Below are 23,181 nucleotides of genomic sequence, written 5' to 3'. Positions count from 1 at the left end.
CTGCATGATTATACATACATCTCCTGGTGCAGCATCATAGCAAATCTTTCTTTTAAAAATACAAATTAATTATTTTCTGCAGAAATGTCTGGAATAAAATCTTATGGCAGGTGGCAATTTTCTTGATAGGGACCAGAACGTTTGCAATCATTCTTTACATCTCTGATCAAGGACGCTGACGCAATAACAAACTTGGCTATCTGCTAGAAGCCATTTGGCTCATGGTTGCTTTTCATTATAAAATAAAAGTCTGTCCTCTCTTGCACGGAAGAAGGATGTATCGAAGATGATACAAGTACATTATCAAGCTCTGCTTCTTTCTTCATGTTTTTGTGCAAATTTAATTAGTTAGTTAATTAAAACTTAACAGAATTTATAAATTCACCTGGACTGTAGCCCTAATTTATACACTGGTACTGTGCCCTTTATCTAAGGCTCTCAGGGTGGTATAAATGAGGAGTGTGTGTTTCTCTGAGAGATATTTAAAACTTTATGAATATCTCAGTATTCAATTATTTTTAAATAAACCAAACATTTTACTACCAGCAGCAGATGAATCAACACCCTGATTTTGCTTATCAAAGTACATGATATCCAAAGTGAGTCAACGTATTGTCAAGGCTTTAATGGCTGGAATCACAGGGTTGTTATTAGTTTTTTGGGCTGTATGGCCATCTTCCAGAAGCATTCTCTCCCGATGTTTCACCTTTGTGTTTGGGCGCTGCATTTGGTGGTCCCTATGTAGACTTGTCCACAACTACATGGTATACGGTAAACTCCTGCAGAGGTGAGAGAGATCCATGCAGTTGCGAACAAGTCTACATAGGGACCAGAGGCGGCCCTAGGTAATTTTCAATGGTAAGCAAACAGCATTTTGGCGCCCCCCCCCCCCAAACCAATTATTGAAAAATTATATATATATATATATATATATATATATATATATATATATATATATGTATGTGTATATATATGGGGGGCATGGACACATTTTGGCCCTCCAAGTACTTTGGACTTCCTACTGGCTGTTTGGAATTGTGGGAGTTGAAGTCCAAAACACATGGAGGGCCGAAGTTGGCCCATGCCATCCATACACACACACACACACTAGCTGTCCCCTGCCACGCATTGCTGTGGCCCAGTCTGGTGATCTGGAAAATAAAGTAATGAAAAAGTGTTGGTTTCTAATAGATGTAATGTCTTGATGCTTGTGGGTAAACAGTATTCCTTGTTGTTTCTTTGTCAGTGTTGATGTAGAGATTATCTGGTTTGCCTACTCTGGAACATGCAACGTATTATTGTCCTTCTTTAGGGGTCCCTTTGAAATCAATATCATATTTGTCATATACATATGTATGTGTGTGTGTGTGAATCATACCTCTATCTATCTATCTATCTATCTATCTATCTATCTATCTATCTATCTATCTCCATGGCTGTATGGCTCTTTGTCAGGAGGGCTTTGATTATGTTTTCTTGCCCTGGTGAAGGGCATTGGACTGGATGGCCTTAAGGCAGCATTTCTCAACCTAGGGGTCGGGAGCCCTGGAGAGTTGCAAGGGAGTGTCAGAAGGGTCGCCAACAACCACCAGAAAACACAGTATTTTCTGTTGGTCATGGGTGTTCTGTGTGGCAACACAGAACACCCACGTGCTCTGTGGCCCAATTCTATCTTTGTTTGGTTTCAGAATGCTCTTTGATTAACTACAACTCTCAAATGTCAAGGTTTTTTTCCCCCACACTCTATCTGTGTTCACATTTGGGCATATGGAGTATTCATGCCAAGTTTGGTCCAGATCCATCATTGTTTGAGTCCACAGTGCTCTCTGGATGTGGGTGAACTACAACTCCCAAACTCAAGGCCCACCAAACCCTTCCAGAATTTTCTGTGCCAATGTGTTTTTGGCCTGCATAAATAGGAGTCTAGTGTCTAGATCCAGGGAAGTAATGCTACCCCTCTGTTCTATTCTCTGTTATGACTTTTATTTTATTGTTTTGTATTACTGTTATTGCTTTTATTATTGATGTGTTGTGGGCTCGGCCTCATGTAAGCTGCACCGAGTCCCCTGGGGAGATGGTAGCGGGGAATAAATAAAGTATTATTATTATTATTATTTTGCCTTGGTCAAACTACACCTGGAATCACTGTGTCTAATTCTGGGCACCACCATTGAAGGGAGAGGTTGACTCTAAGATGGGAAGTGTTCAGAGGAGGGCAACTAAAACAATCAAAGGTCTGGAGAACAAGCCCAATGAGGAGTGGCTTAAAGGGCTGGGCATATTTAGCCTGCAAAACAGAAGGCTGAGGGGAAACATGGTGAGGGCCATGGATCAATATATGAGGGGAAGTCCTAAAGAAGAGGGAGCAGGCTTGTTTTCTCCTGCCTTGAGAGACTAGGACACACTGGAACAATGGCTTCAAACTACAGGAAAGAAAGGAGATTCCAGATGAACATGAGGAAGAACTTCCTGGCTGTAAGGAGAGCTGTTCAGCAGTGGAACTCTCCTTCTCTGCCCTGGAGTGTGTTGGAGGTTCCTTTCTTTGAAGGCTTTGAAAAAGAGGCTGGATGGACATCTGTTGAGATGATTCGAATGTGCTTTTCTTGCTTCTTGGCAGGGTTTTCCTGTATTAAAGCTGAAGGAGGTTGGACTGGATGGCCCTTGAGGTCCCTCCCAACTCTTATTATTATTGAAGCTGGATTGCCACATGTTGGGCTTTTATTGTGGTTTTTCTATTATTAGTAATAACTCATTTTACAAAAAAAAAAAATCCCAGTAAAGATCCCTGCAAAGCTTTGCAAGGGAGGGGGAAGGAAGGAAGGGAGGGAGAGAGAGAAGAAGGAATGGGCAAACTTGGGCCCTCCAGGTGTTTTGGGAATTGTGGGAGTTGAAGTCTAAAACACCTGGAGGGCCAAAGTTTGCCCATGTGTGCTATAACAGCCTGCCTCGCAAGAAGAACCACCCACTGTCCCACCCGACAGAGGGTTGTGCAGCTAGCTGCCTCCCTCTCTTCTCACTGGCGTCATTGGGGCGGAGAGGTGTTCGCAGCTTGGCTGCAGGGCGAGCAGAAGTTCGCTGGGGCGATATAAACACTGAATGGAGCAAGAAGGGAAGGAGGGAGGCGGGGCTTCTCACAGGCCTGGTTAACCCTTTCAGGACCCTACAAATGAGAGGTGAGCAAGAAGGGATGCAGTTGGGCACAATCCCTTCAACTGGCATGGCTCGACTGGGTTAGTTTACTGATACAAAAGCACAGTTATGTCACAGCAAACAAGATCTATCTGCTGGATTATTATTATTATTATTATACTTCTTCTTAAGGTCTATCTACAAGAAGGGATGCAGTTGGGCAAAATCTCTTTAACTGCCCTCGTTCTATTATTGTTGTTATTTCGTTGTTATTATATTATATTATAACTATTCCTCTTGAGCTCCATCTCCCAGAAGAAATAGTTATCTAAATTCCTCTGCTTATTTGGGCTCTGCACATAAACTAAAACATTAAAAAGGAAACTATACGTGAGATGCAAATTGGTTGCATAAAACAGGCAAACGGCAGGCAGGTTTGTGTAGCTCCGTGGGTCCAAGAAGGAACGAAGCAGCAGAAGGAAGGAGGCTGGGGGGCTCCTCCTCCTCCTCCCTCCTTGCTCCATTCAGTGAGCCAGTCGCTTCACTGGGGTTGGAGAACGGAGGCCCAGGGAAGGAGGCCTAAGGTGGCCCCCACCAGGAGCAGCAGCGGCACAGCGTGGGCCAGGTACTCTGTTGGAAGGAAGGAAGGAGGTAGCTAAGGAAGGAGGCCAGAGGTGGCCTTCATACCTCTGTCTTTCAACTGGCGAACTTCTATCAGTGTGCTGCAGAGCCCTCGCGCGCTCCACGTGCAGCTTCGTGCTCTCTCACTGAGAGCCCCATGCGCAGGCGCAGTATTTCCTAGGCTGCCATGCCCGGGCGCCTCTGGGTCCTAGCGCCCTACGCATTCGTGTAATCTGTTTACTGTGTTGAGCCGCTCCTGGTCGAGGGGCATTTACAGAGGTGCCTCTGCGCCCCTGGCAAAACAAAAGTGTTCCGCGGCCGCTTACTTTGCATAATGGATGAGCCGCCCCTGATAGGGACCACCAAATGCAGCGCCCAAACACAAATCAAGGAATATAAAAGGCACTGCAGACTACTTCAACCAGAGAAGTCAGCAATAGCAAAGCATCTCATGAACTAATCTGGACCACTCTAAGAACTACCATGTCAGACTAGACAGATATGCCATTGACATTCACAGGCATGTGGAGAATTTCAACAGAAAGGAAGAAACCATGAAAATGAACAAAATCTGGTTACCACTATTTTAAAAAAATCTGAAATCATAACAGTAAATAAAGAACAACACTCAAAAACAGGGGAAATCCAGACAAGAAACAATCAGGAACAGCTAATCACTTCTCAAAAAAGGATGCCCCCAGGCAGTAAGAAGCCACACCTTGAGAAGACCATCAAATCCTAATCAAAATGGCCAACTGAAACATTCACACCTAGCTCCAACAAACCTCACAACCTCTGAGGATGCCTGCCATAGATGCAGGTGAAACATCAGGAGAGAATGCTTCTGGAACATGAACATATAGCCTGAAAAACATACTTTGTCTTCTGTAACAGTGAATCCAAGGAACACTTTCCCCCTCCCTGCCATTAAGAAACAATAACAATAAGAATTAACAAATTGCATTAATTTCAATCCAAACAATTAGCTGCCTGAGTTTTGACTCTTCATAGCCAAACTTTCTCATGTCATAAGAAATAACAACAATCCAGGATATAAATAAAATGATATACATTTTGTAACTTTAGCCGTGCTATCTGTAACTGAAAAGCTAATCTTTCACTGAGGTTAGAGATTCCTTTCTGATTATATACAATTGTGTACAGATCCCACCAGTTTCTCATGGTAACCATGCAATCATGGTGAGGCAGGAACAGGGAATGTATGGTTGTCCATCATCCCCTATAATTTACCATGTTGCTTAGCACTGACAGGAATTGCAGTCCAGCAATCTACGAAGGGCCACACATACCTTCACTCTATTCAAAAGGATGGATTAATAAAAGGTGTAGGCCCACCAGCAGATCTAAACTGGTTAGTTCTAGCAGATGGAGGAATTATTTCTACAAGTTCCTGAGAGAAGGTATCCAATCTCTTGTGAGCATAAAGCCAGCAAGGGGAGTACATTTGCAGAATGAACATAGGAAAAGCATGCAAGGATAGAACAGGTAGCCCCATTTACAGAGTTCCTGGCCAGTGGAAACAAAAGCAAATAAGGCTATAGTTATATAAACAAGTCACACCTATTTACTGGATCCAAACAACCGGTCTTACTCCCAACATTGCATACATCCTGCAAACAAAAGGGTTAGTACAAACTAGTGTAATAACTACATCTAAAAGGAAACTAGCTACACTCTATTGTCAACGCAGGGCCATTCTCCAATCAGTGTCTGCTTTGTAGAATGAGAACTTTTCACTCCAACCCCACCATTCTCATTTACACAGATTCCCCTGTTTTGTTCTGGGACATGAAATGAATGGTTGGTGGGTCCATTTTGAAGTCAGTGAACTCTACTTCTTCGTCCACAAACAAAAATTAAGGAACAGCTACCTAACTAGAGTGGAAGCAATCTGGCTTTAAGCCAGAAAGGGATACAGGGCACTTGAGGTGAAGTACATTGAGAAGGTGATGAGTTGGACTATGAAGTGGTTGAGGTTCCAAGCAGCTAGTGGAAAAGTGCTCTAGTAGTTTCCAGATTGTGGTATACTGGTAAAGCTAAAGGTTTTCCCCTGACATTAAGTCCAGTCGGGTCCGGCTCTGGGGATTGGTGCTCATCTCAATTTATAAGCCGAAGAGCTGGTGTTGTCCGTACACCCCTCCAAGGTCACATGGCCAGCATGATTGCATTGAACGCCGTTACCTTCCTGCCTGAGGAGCACCTATTGATCTACTCAAGTTTGCATGTTTTCAAACTGCTAGGTTGGCAGAAGCTGGGGCTAACAGCGGGAGCTCAGCCTGCTCTCTGGATTTGAACCTGCAACCTTTTGGTCAACAAGTTCAGCAGCTCAGTGCTTTAACCCACTGCACCACTGGGGGCTCCTATCCTGTGGTGTACTATTCTAGTATAACTGTGCTGGTGTTGGCAAAGACGACACAAAGAAAAAGAATGTAATTTCTGAATGTGACACAGATGTGCAAGTGTGCACCTAGAGCAGTGCGGCAGTGCACATTGTGCATTGTACTACCTCTGTGAATTGCACGTTGTGCAATGAGCTGACAGCCATGCACATTGCCCACACAATGCACTATGGTGGTATTCAGTATATACTGGTAATGCTAGTGTTGAGTAACTCTATTGGTGAATATTGGGCTGGCATAGGATCTTGGTCACTGAGGTTGTTATATCAGGATACTTGGACAATGACAGGTTGAACCTGTGTGTACTTTAAAACATATAGTTCAGAACAGCCATTCTCATTAAAGGTATATTTGTGTGGAGCATCTACATTGGTCACTTTCTGCACACTTATTTTTTGTAATCTATACAGTATTATTATATTATATTATGTTATATCCCAATATTTTTCTCCCAATATAGGGACACAAGTATTTTTGTTTAGTCTGCACTCATTTCCTTAGTCATAAGCACTGAGGCTACTACCTGCCCTACCATTATCTTATGCTTAGGGAGATTTTTTTCTATGATCCCCATTTCAAAATGAGTATGGTAAGCAGGAGTAATTCATGTACAGAAGCAGCTGGAATCCTGCAGCACATTTAGCAGGCAGGGTGGGGGTGGGGTGGGGGTGGGGAATAACTTCAAAGAATGCTGGATCTTTAAAATCACTGAAATTTAGTTTGTTAGAAGATCAATTTTTCATAGGTAATTCTGGAAACCACGATGTTATTTATCCTGGAAACCTTTTAAATATTCTGAGAATAACTTATCTGGTCACCATGAGATCTGATTACTGCATATTACTGACATTCTCTGAGCGATGAGATAGCTCAGAAGTTATAAAGAAAATAGGCTGTTTTACAAGAAAGATAACTGATTGTAATGTTTTTTTTTAAGTCTTCAAAATGAGTAGTGGACTTAATATCCTAGCAACTCACTAATGAATGTGCTTTTGTAAAATGCCCTTTTGATCAAGAAATGCTAATTTGTTGAAAAACAACAACAACCAAGCACTATATCTATGTCCTAATCCTTACAAAGCAGGGGTGATCGGATATGATTTCAAAGGAATTCATTTCTGTCTGAGGACAGAACCATGTCTACATAGTTTAGACATTCAATAATATTTTTCCTGAGGCTCAATGAAAGGTGAATTGCAAAGGTAGATTGAACAGTTAGTAAAGCACCAATGCCTGTGCTAATTGCCCATGGCAAAGAAACTGCTGGGAACATTTGGCAGAGAAATAAAGGCCCTACATATTAAAATTATAGATTTGCTCAGTGAAATTCTTATAATAACCCTGGGTGCACTGAAGTAATACTGAGATATAACTTATGTGAATGAAAAGCAAGGGAACTTGAACATTAACTCAAGCATGGAATGTGTCATATTAAATATTATAAATATAAGGCAAAGTAGCAGGAACCTTTATGGAGGAGTTAAACTTTTAGACATATAGCTCACAATATATTTCTTCTCTCACTGTAATAGTCCTGACAGTTTGAATACACAATTCATGTATGCACAATTAGTGATCATCTTCTATGACTGGTGAATGGTTAAAAATCCTGGTTCAAAGAAGGGTGCAATGCATTTCTAGATACGTTTATTCAAAGGTGGATCCTAGCTGTTTCCTATAGACTTTATTCTTAGAATGGGATTGCATGAAACTACTCAGAAATAAGTCTTATTGTGTTCTTCAGTAAGGAATTTAGTATTTTAGCCCTACAAATCTCTGAAATGGGAAATTACAATTGCCTTTTGTTGAAGTGCCACCCATGTAGCTTTAGCTAGCTAAACTACAAATTTATAATATAATTTAATTAAATTCCTGAGCTTTTAGATCAGCTTTGGGAAGTTGGCTCTTATCAGTCCAATGCAGAAAAACAGACAGGAATGAACATGAAACCAGATGTTCTTAGTGGTGGCACCAAAGCTCTGAAATAACAGCCCAGAGGACATTGCCATACCTCCTCCTTTATTCATCTGTCAATACAATTAAGAACATTCACATTTCAACAAGGACACGTTAATGTTAAATTGTGCTTAACATGTCTCATATATGTTGCTTTGATCTGGATTTTTACTGGGAAGGTACATCACCCCTACTAAAGCAGCTCCACTGGCTGCTGATAAGTTGTTGGGCCCAATTCAAGGTGCAGGTAATAAACTACAAAGCCCTAAATGATATGGTCCCTGCCTATCTCTGCGATCGCATCTCCCCCTATGAACCAGCGCCAGGTTTATGATCTGCCATGGCAGCCCTTCTCTTGCTCTCCCCACCATCACAAGCACGATTGGCAGGGATGAGGGAGAGGGCCTTCTCGGTGGTGGCCCCCCAACTCTGGAATGCCCTCCCCAGAGAGATAAGACAAGCCCCATCACTGTCCTCCTTTCACAGGGTCCTGAAAACATGGTGGTTTCCACTGGCCTTTGGAAATTATTAGTCTCAGGCCCTTCCTTGACCATCAGCTTGGACCCTGCCCTATACTTTATCATTTTCCCTGGCCCTATGCTACTTCATTACACTAGTCCTTGCCCAGACCTTTCATAGCTTACTAGGTCCACTTTGAAATCCCTGGCCATTGATAACTGAATTCCTGTTGATGGAGAAAACTGAAACTGGTTTTAAATGTTTGTGATTGCTTTTTGTAGGATTTATGTTGATGTTTTTTATCATGTTTATTTTTGTATGGTTTTTGTGTCATTCGGCAATTGAAAGTTTTGCCTGTGTTGGAAACTGCCCTGAGTAGCCTTGGGGAGATAGAGTTATACAAATAAAAGTTACTCAGTTCTTGTGGGTTTTTTCGGGCTATATGGCCATGTTCTAGAGGCATTTCTCCTGACGTTTCGCCTGCATCTATGGCAAGCATCCTCGGAGGATGCTTGCCATAGATGCAGGCGAAACGTCAGGAGAAATGCCTCTAGAACATGGCCATATAGCCCGAAAAAACCCACAAGAACTCAGTGATTCCAGCCATGAAAGCCTTTGACAATACAAATAAAAGTTATATTATTACTGCTTTGTTGATATCTCATGTGAAGACATGAAAGGTTTTATTGGTTTGCAGCATTCTGCTCACAGAGGAGCCAATCAATCATCAATGGACAACTTGCAGGCAGGATCTCTTTTTATCCCTTCATTTCATTGGTGACTGTCTTCATAGATAACTAAAAGTATATGAACCAGTTGTGAGACCCTCCAGGTCTTTTTGAACTGTAGCTCCCAGAATTCCTCACTCTGAATTAGTTACCTAGAGCCTGAAACTTTGATTAGTCTTAACAAAAGAGGACTCACAGAAACAATTATTAAATGGTGAGTCAACACATTGATTCAATGGGTCTATTCCTGCTGGGGCTAACAATATTATTTAGGCCCAGGGTTTCAATTAGTTGCAATTTTAACAACATCCATCAATCTCCACAATTCCCACCTCTGGTATAAACAAACAAACAATGAACAAAAAAAGTGTACTTGTGTGTGTATATTTTAAAAAAGAGACACAATGGGGCTTATGAATTTAAGAAGAACTCCTTGTCAAGAATAACCCCAACATTTAAATAATTTAAGATGCAAATCCTAAACCCAAAGCAGCCTTTTCAATTTTTTATTCTTGTTATCTGTCTACAGTTTAATTTCTGCTTTGTGTGGTAATCATATTTAATTGGATTTATTTTTCTAACTCTTGTCTCCCAATGGCCTACTTTGTGCATTTTCCGGTTATTTGAAAATACCTGCGAAGGATTTAAGTTGGGAGTTACTTCTTTTTGTATGTGCTTTCTTTTTAACTAATGCATAGATATGGCTTTTATTTACCCATTTGTAGTCTATAGCTGCAACAACAATCTAGTGTTTGTAAAGATTTCTCACTGAAATTAGTGGAGCTTTTCTGGAACAAATGTTGTGAAATTAAAGGCAGCATCTGGTTTAGTCAGTTTGCACTGAAAGATGCAAAAGTAAGGCACTAGCCGTGTGATCTTAAACATATATTAACTCAAACGTAAATGCTCTTGCATTAAGTTGGGAAAGTAAGCAGAGGACATTGCTTGGGAATAAGGTTTATTTAATTGAATAAAACTTATTTCTAAGTAGGTATGCAAATTTTTAGTTGAAAACTCAGAAAACAAATACATTATTGACTCAACTCTTATGTAGTGTCCTATCTTGAATAGTGATTAACAACTTATGACAGAGATTCAAGAAGTAAAGAATCACATACAAAATTGAAAAAAGATGGCCCTTAGTCCTATAGATCATGTTCGTAACCTAATATGAATGGGTGTCCCAGACAAGAGGTTGCAAGGGTTTATCTTTGGATCTTATCTGTTTATTGTTATTTTATGGTCTTTGACTTATAGAGACCCTACAACAAACCTATCATGGGATTTTCTTGGCAATTTTTTTTCAGAGGGGTGTGTGTGTGTGTCGGGGGGGGGGGGAGGTTGTCTTTGGCTGAGGCTAAGGGATGTGACTTTGTTTCCCATGGCTGTGTGGGGATTCAAACTCTGGTCTCCAGAGTTGTAGTCCAATGCTTAAATCACTACACCATACTGACTTTCTAGACTCCACTCCCTTTTGGTCTTCCTTTTGTAGCCAAGTGGTAATCAAGGTATAACCAGAGTTTCTTTCTAGTTAGCTAACTGCACATAATTTTAAATGGGCTGTCCCTACTTGGGATGTTTTCACATGACAGTTATATAATTATATACCACTTTCACAGCCCTAGTAACATCCTATGGGATCCCAGCACTTGTACTTTCGTGAGGGAATTCGAATTCTCTGTCCATGGCTCTATATGAAATTGCCATGGCCTTTAAAATAGAATACAGCACTATAATTATGTAGAGTGAAAAGGGTCTAGGTAAAATAACACATGGAGTTCTCTATTGGGCACTCAGGTTGTTTTTTGAAAAAAATATGAGCCCACTCAACATATGCCACTAAAAGATGAACACAAAATGATTTCTTTATTTTTTAGTAGATTTATTTGAATGTTTCAGCATATTAGAGACAAAGTATGGTATTCTATATTTCCTGAAAATTTATTGCAATGTATTGTGATCCAGGATGTAGCGTTGTAATGGCTTCACTTTTTGGTTGCCATCCATTAGAGCAGTGTTTCTCAAACTGTGCTCCTCCAGCTCCCAAAAATCCCAGTCAGCTTACAGCTGTTAGGAATTGTGGGAGCTGAAGTCGAAAACATCTGGAGGAGCACAGTTTGAGAAACTGAATTAGAGCAATGGATCCCAAACTTTGGTCCTCCAGATGTTTGGGACTTCAGTTCCCAGAATTCCTGACTGTTGGGCAAGCTGTTTGGGAGCTAAAGTCCAAAACATCTGGGGAAACCAAATTTGGAAATAATTGCATTAGCTTTCAGACCAATTATCAGGAGATAGGCTAATTATGACCTCTTCACATTAGGTAGCTCCTTGGGAAGCATGTGATATAATTCTCTCACAGGATTGTAAAACATTGGAGCACCTACTGGAGATCCATTTTTAAGAACGAAATGCCCACTTAAATTCTTCATAAGGAATATTGGAGAATGAACCCACCAATGGCTATTAGCCAAGATGATTATTTGTCAGTTCCAGTTTAAAGGCAAGCATGCTTTTATGAATCAAGCTGGACTTCAGCCCTGCAGTTGGGCTTTTCACAAGCAACTGATTGGTTACTGCATGAACAGCATGAGAAATAGATATACCTTTGGTTTGATCTAATGTAGATCTTTTTAATTTTTCATGTGTGATCTAACATAGAATTTTTTTATTCACCAATATTTATATATTGGGCAGATTTTTTTAAAAAAGCTCTCACTATCATGGCCTCCTGTCCTTGGTTAATGATGAAATTTGAAAAAGTTGGTATTTGTTTGTGAAACCTTGTACTATATGGCTTTCTGCAATTTTGACTGACATTTACCAAGAAGAAAATGAAAAAAAACTTGATGTATTGAAGGGTCCCATTCTTCAACTGGCACATGCATAGGTTTAAGAACTGATTCATCTTGTTAGTGTTGGGTTGGACATATAAGGTTAGAAACAAGTGGAGAATTAGACTTGATGGGAGGACTTTTTCAAAGACCATCTAAATTGCTTTACTTTCCCTGTTCATCTTGCTTATGGAATTGATGGAGAATGACCCAGCTCGCTAGTTACTGTGACATAAAACATATACTGACCTGGAAAAGGATTGGGGAGTGTGGGTAATATTTTCTCTAAGGAGTGAGAAAAACAACAAAACAAAACAATGAGCATCATGCACTTTCCACATCCAGCAGGCAGCAGTTACAAACCTGAAGGGACTCCCAACCTGAAATGCCTTTGGTTCAAAGAACAATTTTTCTATACAAAGTATCTCAGTTTGCAACATCACATATTGTAATGGGGAGTTGGGGAATGATCACAGGAGACAGAAAGCTCAGTAAACAATGGAATTATGATACCTATAGAAAGGCTTATTGGAGTCCAGATTGTCACATCACATACGTTGAGTGTATATTTTGCCTAACTTGAATTGTGGTGGGATTTGTATTGCTCATACATTGAACTAGGGATGTATATTTTCACTTATATCATTCTTGTATGCAATGAATAATATCAACAATTTTCTTCTGCTTCATGAGAACACAAGTTTCTGCAACATTTTCAATGACAATTTATATGCTGGAACTTTTTGTAAAACATTAATTCCAGGGAAAATATGCTTAGTTGCATTAAAAATATGATTTTTTTTAAAAAAAACCATCTCAATTCCTTTGCAAAAATCAATATTTTGCAGAGGAAACAGAACAGCTAAATAAAATAATCAGAGTTTTTTGTGTGCCCAGGAAACAAGCATTTTGATTTTAATAAGATGAACATTTTCTGTGCAAAAAGCATGTGCTCATTTGATAATTTTGTGGCCCAGACACTTTTCTTTCACTTGCAACCTTATTAACAGTTGTCTCTTCCAGCTTTTTCTCTTCTCATAGACAGTTTGTTAACAAAGAAAAGACCTAATGTTTGCACAATGTCTTTTGAGTGGTGGCACTCTACCTCGCATCTTCGGTTGTCTTAAGATTTCTTTTTAAATAGCAGACCTTATAAGAAGCACTACCAAATGATACAGACAGTGTTTTCATGAGCAATTGGCTTGATTTACTTTTTCATTGTTTGAATCATGTAATCCTTACTTTACAGAACTAGATATTGCATTAAGGAAAAGGAGGCAACAGGTAATTCAGCAAGGTAAGCAACATTCAACTTGGGGCTGATCAGTTCTGTGTGCCTGGTTATGATGCAAATTTTGCATCATTTAACTTGGGACGTTTGAATGTAATCCACAAGTCACACCTAAGAATGTCCTTGGGGGCAAATCTCATATCCATGAGTCAAAATGAGTTTTCCTTTCTCAAATGGTGGGATAAAGACAGAGGCCAAATTTCTGCAGTGCATTTATCTGTCCCTCCTGATTTATTTCAACTGTAAAATTCTGCAAAATGTCATTCTCCTTGGTATCTGCGTATATAGTTCAGAGCCAGTTGCTTGAAGAACTCTGGTTCAAAGACTAGATCAAATCCACTGTATGCTGGGTGTCAGGGAAAAATACTTAGTAGCTCAGTGACTTCCAGAGAGACCATGGTGCTGCTTAGTCACTACTCTTATTATATCACTGTTTTTGCTTTAGGATCAGACTATCAGTAGCTTCTATCATGATGGCTGTATGCTACCTTCAACTCAGAAGGAGCTTTTATTTTAGTACCAGACACTGGAGGAGAAGCACAGTGTTCTCATGTCTTGCTTGTGGACTTCCCAGAGAAACCTGGTTGACTTCTGCAGGATATAAGATCCTGAGCTAGAAGGATCTTCCAGTAGGATGTTTTCAAATATTTATTTGTTTTCTTGTAGCATTTGTATGCCATCTTTCTCCCAGAGTAGGTATCTAGGTGGCTTCCAAAACAATTAACAACACAATAAGATTTCAAAAAAAAAATCTGATAAAACAATATAAAACTTTTTTTAAAAAATACACAAATGTATAAAAAAAACAATAAAATAACCCCATAAAATATCTCTTGCTTATATGTTAAAAACCTATTGATGAAAGAGAAGCAGGGAGGGGAGGTCGGGAGCAGCCATTGAGAAGGCTGTCAATCAAGTGGGCTTGTGATGGTGGCAGGACCTAGAGAAGACATTTTAATGTTCTAGCATGTTTGTACAGGGGATATAGCTTTCAGACAGTTTCTTCTACCCCAGTGGAGCAAGTTTAAAGCTGGGCCATGCGAAAACGTGAAGCTGGGCCTAGGCTCAGGTTGTTGTGTGCCTTCAAGTCATTTCTAAATCATGGAGACCCTCAATTGAACATATCACAAGTTTTTCTGATGGTGAAAATGTGTGATTCACCAAGAGTCACCCCAGTCACTTTCCATGGTTGAGCTGGGAGTTGAACCCTGGTTTCCAAAGCCATCCAGTCCTCAAGCCTCAACATGCAAGTACTCTTAGATCATATTAGACCAGTGGTCCTCAACCTGTGGGTTCCCAGGTGTTTTGGCCTACAACTCCCAGTTATCCCAGCAAGTTTACCAGCTGTTAGGATTTCTGGGAGCTGAAGGTCAAAATATCTGGGGACCCACAGGTTGAGAACCACTGTATTAGACTGAATCTTTTCAACTAAGGGTGCTACTACTGCACATTCCTTCTTGTGTGTATGCTGCATGGATGTACAAATGTGTCCTATCATGCTGCCAGTTGTATATATCCCATTTAGCAGTAAAGAAAATTAAATTCCTTATCTCCATTCTGTGGTATTGCGACTGGCACTGAGCTCATTATAGGTTAAAGCAGTTCTTGACTGATCTTTTAGGGAGCCAGCCAATCATTATTTGCTTATAAGCTCCTTCAGTTACTAATGGCTTAGTCAGAGCACTCCATATTATTATAGTTGGGATTGTTGGAAACTCTATAAGCCAATCAGAGTACAGAAGGTCAAGTACATCCTTGTGACTAATGACAGATCTCCCTGCACTAGCTGCCTTAATAGGAGTGTTTTAAGTCACAGCAGGTATTGGAAGATATTGTCTTTTTGCTTGGAAAATACACAGTTGGGCAGGAACTTTGTGTTTATGTAGCAATGGGGGCCTATTGTTAAGGGAAAACAGTCAGCTGAAGTGACAGAGTTTCCTTGTTATTTAGTGTTCTTAAATAACATAAGCCCATTACCTTTCTCTCATGCAGTTGGCAAGATACTTCTTCTCAAGCAGTTTTTCTAAAGTGTTCTGGCCTGATTATTGCATTGCTTTGTAGGAAGCAGCAGTGTCTTCCCCCTGCCTGCTGTGCAACACCCGTCTTACACCCCACCATTACAATCCTAATAATGTTCCTTTCCCTTGTTACTCTCTGTGATACTATAGCTTTTTATGTTAAGGAATGCATGAAATGAAAAGCAGGTTAGCCACGGGTCTGGCTCACAGTCCACTTATTAAATCTCAACTGTTATGAGTCTGCTTACAATTGCCCCACATGGCCCCAACCTCTCTATGAGCTGAATTATTGTCATGTAATGTCAGGATCTGAATCTCTCCATACGACTGTGTATCTGTAGAAGGCGTGTTAAAAACCCAGTTTTTGCGGTGAGTTACACTTATCATGTGATTACAGAGACGTTGTGGAGTGCTTTCAACTCTTGTGGCTGTTGTTGTTGTTTATTCGTTCAGTCACTTCTCACTCTTCGTGATCTCATGGACCAGCCCACGCCAGAGCTCCCTGTTGGCTGTCACCACCCCTAGCTCCTTCAGAGTCAAGCCGGTCATTTCAAGGATACCATCCATCCATCTTGCCCTTGGTCGGCCCCTTTTTCTTTTGCCTTTCCTTTTCCCAAGCATCATTGTCTTCTCCAAGCTTCTCTAAGCTTCTCTAAGTGGCTGTATGATGTAGGAATGTGCAGTAGGAGCAATCTTAGTTGAAAAGATTCAGTCTAATACAGTGGTTCTCAACCTGTGGTCCCCAGATGTTTTGGTCTTCAATTCCCAGAAATTCTAACAACTGGTAAACTGGTTGGGATTTCTGGGAGCTGTAGGCAAAAACACTTGGGGACCCATAGGTTGGGAATCACTGATGTAAAGTAAATGCTCTCTGGTTAGAACTCTGCTCACTTGACACTGCATTAATGCCCGTAGACTCCTGCTATGAAGTGGCTTTTATCTTACAAATTAGTTTAACAAAAACATAGTACAGAAAAGAGGATCCAATATTTGGGACATACAAACTTATATAGGCTCATGTCTTTTTATGAAACCTCAGCAGTTTGTTTTCTTTAATGTTTGTTCTCCTTTTGAAATATTCCCAAAAAATATTTTTAGAAAGATATGCTTGCTAAGCCTTCCACTTCTCTACCAATTGTCTGCCGTGTTGCTATTACTTAATGTGTTCAGGGGCTACATATAAAGACCCCAATTTTTCTTCTGTTGTCTCTGGAACTCATTCCATTGATGTCATTGAAAGGAACCAAATTTGATAAATGAAGCTACCACTAAATCATCAACCAATTGATAGAATTATATACATTATGGCACCTATTGGGAGTTGATATCTCTCCAGGAGACAAGAAGCTGTCAAAACATGTGCTCTCTTTCATGTTGTATTTATAGGAACTAACTTTGATGTGTTGATCACTATATTCTGTGGCAATGATAGCGCTTGGGCCTTTCTGATCAATTTCAAGCTATTGCTCTCCTCCTGCAGTTTGTTATTGTCTGTAGCTGTGAGGTCAATCTCTTTTCCTTCCCTGCCTAGCTTTATTTCATTTTGTGGGATGGAGGGATGGCTCCTCCTGTTTCTAAAAGGCCAAAGAAGTGACAGGTATAAATCTCAGCAGAGAATAGATATTTCCATCTCCTTTGAGTCGAGTCTCTTACTTATCAAAGTGTCATTTCTTTGTAGTTGTGCTGCCTATTAGCCCTGTTCCTAAGAGATGGGAGCAATCACTCAGTTTTCTTTTTTTCTAGGCTGCATTTTCAAATAATTTTCAGAAGCCATAAGCCAAGGTTGGGCAAATTTCGGCTTTGAGCCTGCACATAAATTGCAAGATTGTTTTTCTGTTCCTTAACTATTCCAGAAAAAAAGGAATGAATTGTCTCTCTTGCAAAAGGCAGTTAACCTTTTAAATGGTTGTAGTCCCTCTATGCACTCTAACATTATAAAAACCCAATATTTCAAACTCAGAAATGGATTACTGATCACTTCTGGATTGTTGCTTTTCTTTCTGTTTTATATTGATTCATTTTTGGCAGCCTATAGTCCATAAAGAGTTAATTAAGGACAGTGGCAACACTAAGGAGATGCAGGTAGCATAGACCATAGTGAGTGATAATATCTGAGAGGGTTACACAAAAATATGACTGACAATAAGAGGTGAAAAAGGCAGCAGTGAGAGGAGTTGGCTGAGGAGGAATTTGCTTGTCCCTTTCTCTGGGTCAAGTACCATAACTACTTCTGTTCTTGCTGATGCTGTGGAAAGAGCAAGCAACAGGGAGCAAAACAAATCTTATTGGTTGGTGGCAGATCCTCTGTTGAAACTGAAAATACACTGGATCACATTTTCCTCTAGTACAGTGTCTTTTGCAGGAATTTCCTCATAGCCACTTGTACGATCATCTGGGGAGGCCCTGCTAATTATCTCCCCATCATCGCAATCACGTTTGGTGGGGAGAATGGACAGGGCCTTTTCTGTGGTGGCCCCTCGGCTGTGGAACTTCCTCCCAAGCAAAATTAGATCTGCTCCATCTCCCCTGATCATTCTGAAACAAGTGAAATTGTGGCTACAGGATCAGGCTTTTGCAGACTAGGCTGACTTGCTGACAAAGCGACAGCTTTAATGGACTTACGGACTGTTTTTAGGACGATGACTTAAATCAGTGACTGTTTGACTGTTTCAATGTTTTTATACTGTTTTTAATATTGTTTTATTTAAATTGTTTATTTATGCTTTTGGTTGTGGGCACCATGGTGTGCTGGTTGTTAGCTGCCCTGAGTCCTTCTGCGGAGGTCAAGATAGGATGGAATACAAATGTCCAAAATAAATAAATAATAAATAAATTGTAAGGGGGGGTTGCTGGTGCAGATAGTACAACAAAGCAACCCATTTCCCACTGTAGCTATGAAAGGGGAAAACTCCCCACTCCCTCCATCATTGAAATGTTGCCTCTGCCCCTTGCACTACACCACCAAGTTGATACCTGAGAGAGCTTCTCTTTACTATTAATCTGCCCTGAGTCCCCCTTGGGGAGATAGGGCGGAATATAAATAAAGTTTTGTTGTTGTTGTTCCAAAACTACCATACACAGAGGGAATCAGACAATACAGTTCAGGTAAATACCCAAAAAACATAACATCACATTTTATGTTGGAAGCTATGCAGGTTCAGTCTTGTTAGTACTTGGATGGGACACCACAAATGAATGCCAGGTGTTAAAGAATACATTTCAAAGGAAGGAACAGGATTCGGTATAGTCTGATACAGAAGGTGGTCCAAAGGGGATGACACATAAGTTACTGCACTGGGTGACACCAACCCTAGTGGTGCCACAGCTTAGGCAGAGGACTGCATCAGGTTTGGCTGCCATAAATCTGACTTCCCCCTTCTCTTTGTGATAGGCCAAGCCACAAATATTGCACTTTCTCCTTACTCTGTAGTTTCAGTCTTAGTTTCTGTCTTCTTTAAAAACTAGTACAGAACCTTCTGGCATTGACATCCCATTCGACTCTTAAAAGGGAAGGTATCTTTGAACAAATTTGTTCTCTGTTAAAGAGCATGAAATGTCTTTCCCTGATGCTCCTATCCCTTTGATTTCCGGGGAAAAGAAACCACTCAGAAGGGGAGGGCCATATCCCTTGCTCTAGTTTGTTCTTGGATATGAAGCCAAGCAGGCTTGGAGGGGTTTTTCAAACTGGCTTGTGCTTCTTTTTGCTTCTTTCTGAAGCTTAATGATAGCCAATTATAGACTACCAGGATTCCAATTATAGGCTTCTTTAACATAGCAATACTAAACTCCTCTAGTCTCTGTGGACTACGAGTGAGATTTGTTCAAAGTTTTTTCCACCTTATTTGAAAGTTCAGAGAGAAGTGTGCATCCTGAGTCACAAGGGATATGTGTTTTGTTTTAAATAACGATTTACATTATATGCACAGTTAATTGGATGCTGATGCTAAGTACAACAAAAAACAATTTCAATGGCATTGGGTACTACACAGAGATGAAGGCAGCAGGGATCACAAGGACCCAGTGCGACCTGTTGCTCACAGTAGATATTTGAGATCTAAGAGTACAGTCCAAATCCCTTGATCTTAACTCCTTACAGAGAGGGCCTATAGCAGAGGGCCAGGATGCAATACTAGGATCTAATGTAGTGGCATCTCTATTTGCTTCTGTCTTCCGCAGATCTGTGGCATGTCTTATGGGAAGAAAGCTATTCACTCTTGCCTCTCATATTAGTGGTAACAAATAAAGCTGCATTTACTTTCACAGTAGGGATGTAATTTTGACCAACTTTCTTCTCAATGGAAGCTATGAGTAATTTTGGCATTTCTTTTTTGCTGCAAGGAAGTCTTTGAAAACTTCCATTTTTAAAGGCTAGTCACAATTTGAGAATTATTCCATTCAAAATTCACACATTGTTGTTTTGCGCTGAAAACAGCATTTTGTACAAAACACACCATGTATGAATTTTGGATTAAATAGAAAACCAAACAGCAATATAGAAATGGCTTTGGAGTCACTAGTTCTAAAGCAACTCTATTCCCTTGTGAGAATCCTGACCTAGAAGTCTTATTTAATCCAACCTGGAGTGTATTGTTCAAAATTCCATCCTGTTGCAACCAACAAACAGGAAAATTCTAGAATCCTTCCTTTGTGTAGAAAAATAGGAAAGGAAACCATACTTTCCTACCTTTTGCCTCAAACAGGGCAGGCTGATATGGCAATGGTTGAGAAAATAATGCCAGCTTCTTCCTTCAGTCCTGCTCTACTTGGGACTGATTTCCTAATTTATGTGGGCTGCTTGTTGCTTTTTCATTAGCATATAATCTGAGGTGTTCAACCTTTCATAACTTTGTCAGGCATCAACACAAGAGAGTTCACTCCTATCCTAGTACTATAGTGCTCTGGCAAAACTGCACTGTGCTCAAACTCTTAGAAATATATTTTCTTTTCATATTCGTGTTTAAGAGTTCCTTTGATTATTCCAAATAACTTGTAAAACTCTTCTAAAATTACAACATATCCATTGGAGCAATGTGAAAGGAAACAGTGTATGAAAGAAAGAGACATTTACACAATTGCTCATATATTAGTAGCTTGACCCTGGCCAATGTACTGCCTGGGGATGATGAGATGTTGTCTAAAACATCCAATTGTTGAAATAGTAATCACAAAATAAAAAAGGAGGGGAAACCCAAATGGCTATGGATTTCTTTTTATTTGGTCCCAGGATACCCACAACTGACTTTCTATATAACCTTGGGACTGGCTGATTCATGCATCATACTGCAGTTTACCCATCTGTATCTATAATGTTCATCCATCTCCTAACCATTTATGAGTTCATATGTTTCATTTGTTGACAATTTTTGAGATTATCAGAGGTGATATGTACTTGGCCCATTGAAATTATTTGTGTTAACTGAGTTTGCCCTGAGGGGTGCTTCAGTTTATTTTAAAAACTACTGATAGAAAAAGAAATACCCCATGCCCTATATATAATGCCCAAGAGAAATTATAAGCTGGAGTAAAGCTTCCATATTTCAGATGTGATATGAAGGTTTGATGGGATTGCCTAGAAAGGTCTATAAAACAAGTTCAGTTTAGTTTTTAAAAATCTTGTTGATTTCTTTTACTCTTTTAATCGGTTTTATCTCGAATCATGAGAAGAAGAGTCATAAAATAGAATCCAGTAGATACAAATACATAAATAGCAATGAGATTACTCAACTCAGGCTTTTGCCCCTTAAAAGGAAAACAGGTTGGATGATATATGGTATATCTATACCTGGAAAAAAGTTCACCTTTCACTTTGGTCTTTTGTACCATGGATATGCAACCACTTTTCTCCCTAAGGGCTACATGCGATGCTGGTTGAGATGGAGAGAATAGGACACTAGCAGTAGGAAAAGCAATGTATATGATGTGAATGTGTGTGTGTGTGTGTGGGGGGGGGGGGGGTTGGAAAATGTAATGACAGGGAAAATTATATAAAGTTTATACATTACATTGTTTTTCTTTTTAGTAATGCCTGCCAACGTCATTACTTTTAGCATTGTAATGACAAGCACATTATGAGTAATACTACTTTGACATATTGACAGGTCATTTGTGGTACTTAGGGGGCATTATTTGGCCATTTGGCTTTATTTTTAAAAAATGTGCATTAGACTGATGGAAAGTTAAACTCAGAGCACTTTAAATATTGTAATATTATTTAAATCTCTAGTATAAGGAATGATATAAATTTTTAGTGAAACAAATACATCTTGTTTGCGATTTCATGTAGAAAATTCTATGTAGAAAAATATTTACAACTATAGCTAGCATTGATTTTCTCGCTTTTGCATTTGCTTTATATTAAGATTCATCTCCCATTTTATGTCTGTAACATCTTCCTGAACTAGTTATGTTTTGGTTTGTGATCTCCCCCTTTCTCTTTTCTGCACTTTCTTCACTTTACTTCTGCCTCCTGCTTTTTGTCTCCTATTGTCAACCTATGTCATACCAAGTATTCAAAATGTCTTTCAATTTGCCAGAGAAACTATTGGTATCATTATCATGTTACATAGTGGTGGTGATGATAAAGGTGTTTCCATCTTCTTCAAAAAAACAACAGAAGACTAACATATTGTGTTCTATTACCATTTTGATTGAGTTGTACATCTGAATACACATTCCCTTCCACATGTCTTATAAAGGAATTGCACCTCATTAACACAATTGCCTGGTTTTGCATAAAATACTCTATCATGCTACCTCAAACAAGTTAACTTAAGAATAATTATAGAAGGAAAGCTTCCATTTCCCCCTGTTTCCTGGGATTGAGGGGCCCTTCTGGACAATGACGGATGAGCTGCTGACAAAAAGGGCATTTTGTCCAATTTCATGTCATTCCCTCTCACTCAAAACTCTCCTGTGTTATGGTGTTCAAGTCTGTGGTTGTCCTGCCTATTAGGCTTCCTTATACTCTGTAAATGTGAAGTGTTTTATGAAACGGAATTAGGAATTTTCCATCTACTTCCATACTTACTGTAAAGAAATAGGCTAGCATTTGTGATTCCCAGTTTGTTGGTGGCCACACAGGTATAGTTGCCATAATGTTCTTCAGTGACATTGGCCACTGTCAGGAAGGATTGGCTCCCTGTGCTCCTGATCTCCAGGCCATTGGCATTATTTATCCTGAGAACAAAAAAAAGAAAGAGATACATTATTTATTTATTTACTTCATTTCTACACTGCCTTTCTCGACCTCGGAGCTTCATTTTCCTATATGACAATTAAAAAGAATGGGTTCATATAGAGTTCATATAGAGCTGGATACAGATAAGCCAACAAATAAAAATGGTGTATGCTGGGGACCAGAGACTGGGTGAGGAAGGAGGAGGCAAAAAACCCAAAGTGGATTACTTAAAAAATACAGATCATAAATATGAAATGTTATTAAGCTTGATTTCAAGTTTTAAGAAAAATTAAAAAAAATACATTTCTTGATCTTGATGAGACAGTGTATCCTGAAATACTGAGACACCTAGTTTTGGATGTTTCTTTTTTAAAAAAATCATGTATTTTTCCTTGCATAGGACCCAAGGTGACACATATACAAATTAAAACAACACATTTTTTTAAAAAGGTGGTGCAATAGGTTAAGCCCTTGTGTCGACAGGACCGAAGACTGACAGGTTGAAAGTTTGACTCTGGGGAGAGGGCAGATGAGCTCCATCAGCTCCAGCT

The 23,181-nt window shown here is 39.7% G+C and overlaps 1 protein-coding gene across 2 annotated transcripts in view; it reads right to left on the bottom strand.

Annotated features, from left to right (window-relative positions):
- The window catches only part of LSAMP (limbic system associated membrane protein), a 597,557-nt gene that overhangs the window by 30,824 nt on the left and 543,552 nt on the right, over window positions 1-23,181 (bottom strand). The window contains exons 6-7 of one of the 2 annotated variants that reach the window (XM_060770789.2): window positions 22,481-22,629; window positions 12,394-12,429 (exon numbers count right to left, since the gene is read on the bottom strand). In XM_060770789.2, coding sequence (XP_060626772.1) covers window positions 12,394-12,429; window positions 22,481-22,629 — 185 coding nt within the window. The remainder of the gene's footprint in view (window positions 1-12,393; window positions 12,430-22,480; window positions 22,630-23,181) is intronic. The other variant, XM_060770791.2, reaches the window with a different exon arrangement.

This window comes from Anolis sagrei, chromosome 3 (genome assembly GCF_037176765.1).
Source record: "Anolis sagrei isolate rAnoSag1 chromosome 3, rAnoSag1.mat, whole genome shotgun sequence".
Taxonomy (NCBI): Eukaryota; Metazoa; Chordata; class Lepidosauria; order Squamata; family Dactyloidae; genus Anolis; species Anolis sagrei.
This window is presented reverse-complemented; position numbering and strand designations above follow the sequence as displayed.